Source organism: Sinocyclocheilus rhinocerous, unplaced genomic scaffold, assembly GCF_001515625.1.
Source record: "Sinocyclocheilus rhinocerous isolate Xijiao unplaced genomic scaffold, SAMN03320098_v1.1 scaffold2019, whole genome shotgun sequence".
In the NCBI taxonomy this organism is placed as follows: domain Eukaryota; kingdom Metazoa; phylum Chordata; class Actinopteri; order Cypriniformes; family Cyprinidae; genus Sinocyclocheilus; species Sinocyclocheilus rhinocerous.
In genome coordinates, this window is record NW_015660491.1 from 293,455 (window position 1) to 298,665 (window position 5,211).

Consider the following 5,211-nt stretch of genomic DNA (forward strand, 5'->3'; position numbering starts at 1 on the left):
AATGTTTGAGAACCACTGTCCTATTTCATCACGGTTACATTTAAATGGGTTATAATGGGGGAAAAAATTGAAATTTGCAGAAATTAAAATATAATGCTTTTCAAAATAGTACAGTGTATATATATATATATATATATAAAATTTATTTATTTATTTATTTAAATTTTATGTCAAGTACTTCCATTTATCAGAAATTAAATAATCTGAATAATTCATAAGAAATTAATTAATCTAAAAAATTTTGATTGCTACTGATGGATTTTCAAAATGGGTTTATTATGTCATTTATTTATAAAGGCATTTTCCTAACCAAAAAAAAAACATACATATTTATTTATTTATTTTAATTTTCTGTCAAGTACTTCAATTTATCAGAAAATAAATAATCTGAGTAATTGATCAGAAAAATAATTAATCTCTATAATTTTGGCTGCTTCTAATGGAGTTTTAAAATGAGTTTATGATGCCATTAATTTATGAAGGCATATTTTATAACCTAACTGTATACAAATTAACTTTTATTTATTTAATTTTTTACTTATTTAAATGTTATGCCTAGTGATTCACTTTATAGAAATGAAATCATCTGTATCTGTGTTGTTGTTGTTGTTAATTAAAACTAAAACTATTAAAAATTGTAATTACTTTTAATAAAGCTGAAATACAGTAAAATATAAAATATTAGATGAAGAACTCAAACGTATTTCAGCTAGTATTCAGTACGTTTTATTTTATTGTATTTCATCTTTATTTCAGTTTCAATAAACAATTTTTAAATAGTTTTAGTAATTTTACTAATTCAACTTAAACTTATTTCAGTTAATATTTAGTAAGTTTTTAGAGCTTCTCATCTAATATTTATATTTTATTGTATTTCAGCTTTATTTCCATAAACAAAATAAACAACATTTTTAATAGTTTTAGCTTTAATAATTTTAGTACTTCATCTTACATTTATTTCAGTTAGTATTCAGTAAGTTTTTAGAGTTCTTCATCTAATTTTTATATTTTATTCTGTTTCAGCTTTATTTCAATAAACAAAAATTATTTTTAGTAGTTTTAGTTTTAGTCATTTTAGTACTTCATCTTATTTCAGATAGTATTCAGTATGTTTTTGTTAAAGTACTAAAATTACTAAAACTGAAAAAAATAAAACTATTTAGAAATATAAAAAAAATTTAATAAACAAATAATAAAAAATTTAAAAAGACATACACCGTAAACTAAAATGAAAATATTAAAAAATTCAAAATATTAATAAATACTATAATAGCATATAAATAATACTGGAATGGTACTTACATGAAGACCATTATTACTTTATATGTTTTAAACTAAAGCAATAAGCCCCAAGAAGGCTATTCCGCTGCGCTTCGCGTCGTACCTAACAACGCCCCTTAGCTGTTATAAATTCACTGTAAACCACGGCTTCACGGGGTTTATTGCTTTTATAAAATGGTTATTCCATATACGTAGTAAGGTTTCACAAAATAAAACGGAGCAAATAAAGTGTAATGATATTAATAAGAACAGTATTCTTCCACCAAACAATGTAGTTCCTCAGAATCAGTTGTGGTTGCAACAAAGTGGTTGCCGAGCAACACACAAACGTAAACAAAGGTGTATGTTACTTTGTAGAGTAATTTACAACAGCTTAGAACGCGGCTCAGCCAATCAGAATCAAGCACCGGAACTATCCGTTTTATAATAGATTTTTTTTACTATTTTTAAAAAATATTTAGTGTTTCGAGACTCTATCTTTCTAGGCGTCACTGATGTGATTCTCTCTCGCTCCCTCTCTAGTGTGCTGGGCAGTGAGCTGGGTCCGGAGGGTTACGAGCTGCAGGTATGTGTGAAGGATTACTGTTTCGCACGCGAGGACCGGAGCGTGGGCATGACTGTGCTTCAGCTGAAAGAGCTAACGTCTCGCAGCAGCGCCACCTGCTGGCTCCCGCTCGGCAAACGCATCCACATGGACGAGACGGGCCTCACCGTCCTCCGCATCCTCTCGCAGCGCAACAACGACGAGGTGGCCAAAGAGTTCGTCAAGCTGAAGTCGGACCAGCGCTCGGCCGAGGAGGGCAGGGGGAGCTGAGGTGTAAAAACACCAAACGAAAGCAATGGAGCACAGACACACTCATATCTGCACAGACGAACGCAATCGAGCAAATAATGACGTCAGCAGAAACCCCTGACAAATAATATTTCTGCTCAACCTGACCCTGTTTACTTCCATAACAGATCATCAATTCCTGATGAATGAATCAAGTCATAAATGTTTGATTTCTGTCTTCATTTTCATTTTAGTTAACGTTTTAGTAACGGTGCTGTTTTTTGTGATTTTTATTATTTTTTAAATGTCTATGTAGTTGTTATTAATTTTATTTCAGTTTTATTCTAACTTGATACCAAAATTATTAAATTAAAGCTGAAATAAAATTAATAAAAACTATATAGACATGTTTAAAAAAAACTAACAAAATAACTAAAACTTTAAAATGAAAACAGAAAATATTTTTTTAAAATCTCAATAAAATGTTAACGTATATGTATATATATATATATATATATATATATATATATATATATATATATATATATATATATATATATATATATATATATATATATATATAAAAAATAAATGTCAACAAAATAAGATATTAACAAAATTCTAAAATATTAATTAGTTGCCTTTGCCAAAAGCTGAAATAATTATTTATGTTTTATAATCTATATTTAATTGTATTTCAGTTAAAGTTTATTTTATTTCAAGTAACAAATGTTTTTTATGGTTATATATATATATATAAATTTGTCTTCATAATTTTATGCAAACTAAAAAGTTTTTATTTTTATGTTTTGTTTTCATTTTAAATTCAGTTAAAAGTAATTTTTAGTAATTTTGTTGTGCGTTTTTGTTATTTTCATTAGTTTAAAAAAAAATCTATAATATAGTTTTTGTTCATTTGTAATTTTAATTCTTTTTCTTGGTATAATTAATTTTTAGTTATTTTAGTACATCAACTTAAACTAAATGAAAATGATTAATGTTCATTTGTTCTTTTTTTCTGTTTTCTCTCAGAAATATGTCAGATTATGGAAGTAAAATGGGTCTGGAAATTCTCTTGTTCACACATCCTCGACTGAGAAGACTGTAGATTTAATTCTACACACTTTGTTTTGCACTCTAAGGGCCGCGTTTAAGTTTCACAGACAGCCCTAACCTTTGGCACAATGCTGGTTTAATGTCACACCGTTTCTGATTGGTCCATAATAAAACGTTTCCCGACCAATCAGAGATCACGATACTGCTGAAGTCCTGCGTTCACGTCCAATCAGAATGTGCACAATTTCAACATGACGAACCAGAGACGTTCACATGCAAGATCAACTGAACTTACTCTCTTTAAATATATTAGAGCTGCACGATTAATCAAAATGAAAGTGAAATAAATAAATATATGCAGAGTGAAGCGCAGCACCGTGTTCACTGATCTCAGAGCGACTCGGTTCATAGGAGATGCTGCTCCATACGAACTTGAGTTTGAGTTGCTTATAATGAGAATTTGAAAATGCAATTTACACAAAGCATCTTCACAAACTTATAATGAGGCTTTTGTCAACTAAAGAGAAGCTTTAAGGACTTCCTGTGGTTTTATTATATTATTTATTTTTCTCAAATACACATTTTTTATTTTACAGTGAAATATTACAATAGTAATGTTTCTTATTTTGTTTAATATTTTTTATTTAGTAATAATAGTATTATTTATTACAAGTTTATATACAAATTTATTTGTATAGCAGTTTTCACAATACACATAGTTTTGGTGCAGCTTTGTAGAAAATTTCATTAATAATGTTAATATTAATATCTTAATTTCTTCATGCAATATAGTTGCATTAATCAGATTAGAGCTTGGTGATTTTATATATATATATACAGTATATATGTGTGTGTGTTTGAGTGTGTGTGTGTGAGTGTGTGTGTGTGTGTGTGTTTGAGTGAGTGTGTGTGTGTGTGTGTGTGTGTGAAAAACTTGTTGCATCAAAAAGACTCATGGCTGTATTAGATCAAAAGGGTGCTTCTACTAAATACTGAGCATTTTTCAGTTTTTCTTTTTTAATAAATCTGCAAAGATGTCAACAATTCTGTGTTTTTCTGTCAATATGGGGTGCTGTGTGTACATTAATGAGGGAAAAAAAATTAACTTAAATGATTTTAGCAAATGGCTGCAATATAACAAAGAGTGAAAAATTTAAGGGGGTCTGAATACTTTCCGTACCCACTGTATATATACACATTATTTTGTAGTCATTTTTATATATATTCACACAATTTTTATCCAATTTACACATCTGGAGCTCATCAATATTTATCAGAAAAATTGCAATTAGATTTTTTTTCCCAAATCATGCAGCCCTAAAATATTTCATTGTAGCTGGTGGATGTAAGTTTCCCTTTAAATCTAGATGAACTCACTAGTTGATTTTGCTAATCCATTAGTCAGTAGTGAAGACAAGTGCTAATCAAACTGGTAATTGTGTTCGTTCTGACGTGACGTGAACGCAGCAAGCGATAATGTTGAGATGATGTAATGACTGCAATACTCCTTATGATGAAAAAACATTTTGCCTTCACATGCACTTACCCACAATGCATTGTGGCCTTGAGTCAGCCAGAACCAGATCTGTGTGCGTCCGCCTGTGTTTTATGACTCGGGGCTTTGATTCGTTTGCGCTCTCTGGAATATTTTGCACTCTCTCTGCATGTCGAGTCGCTCTTCGTATCCGTCTTCAGCATGTGAAGATGAGCCTCACCAACACTGTGAGTCCCCTGCAGGACAGACGCTGTGCATTATGGGGCTTTCCTTCGTTTGTGTAGCTACATGGCATCCAAAAATACTCTGTCATAACGGAGGGATTTGCAGTGATGTTGAGGATGAGCTAATATGTCAGAAGTGATTGTTGTGCAGTGAAATGATCGAAAAAACACACGTTCAGTGTCTTTGATGACGTCTGCGGTCGACACTGTTATTATAGTATAACAGCTAATATAGTTATTATTAATATAAAAAAAAAATTATTTTAATTTTAAAGTTTTAGTGATTTGTTATGTTTTTTTTTTAGTATTTTTTTTTTTTATATTTTAGTTTGTATATATATATACAAACTAAAATATAAAAAAAAAAAATACTAAAAAAAAAA

The 5,211-nt window shown here is 29.6% G+C and overlaps 1 protein-coding gene across 1 annotated transcript in view; it reads left to right on the forward strand.

The window, feature by feature from the left end:
* The window catches only part of LOC107724981 (protein unc-13 homolog A), a 54,822-nt gene extending 52,535 nt beyond the window's left edge, over positions 1-2,287 (forward strand). The window contains exon 34 of the mRNA XM_016534093.1: positions 1,804-2,287. Coding sequence (XP_016389579.1) covers positions 1,804-2,095 — 292 coding nt within the window. The 3' untranslated portion in view covers positions 2,096-2,287. The remainder of the gene's footprint in view (positions 1-1,803) is intronic.
* The last annotated feature ends 2,924 nt before the right edge of the window (positions 2,288-5,211 follow it).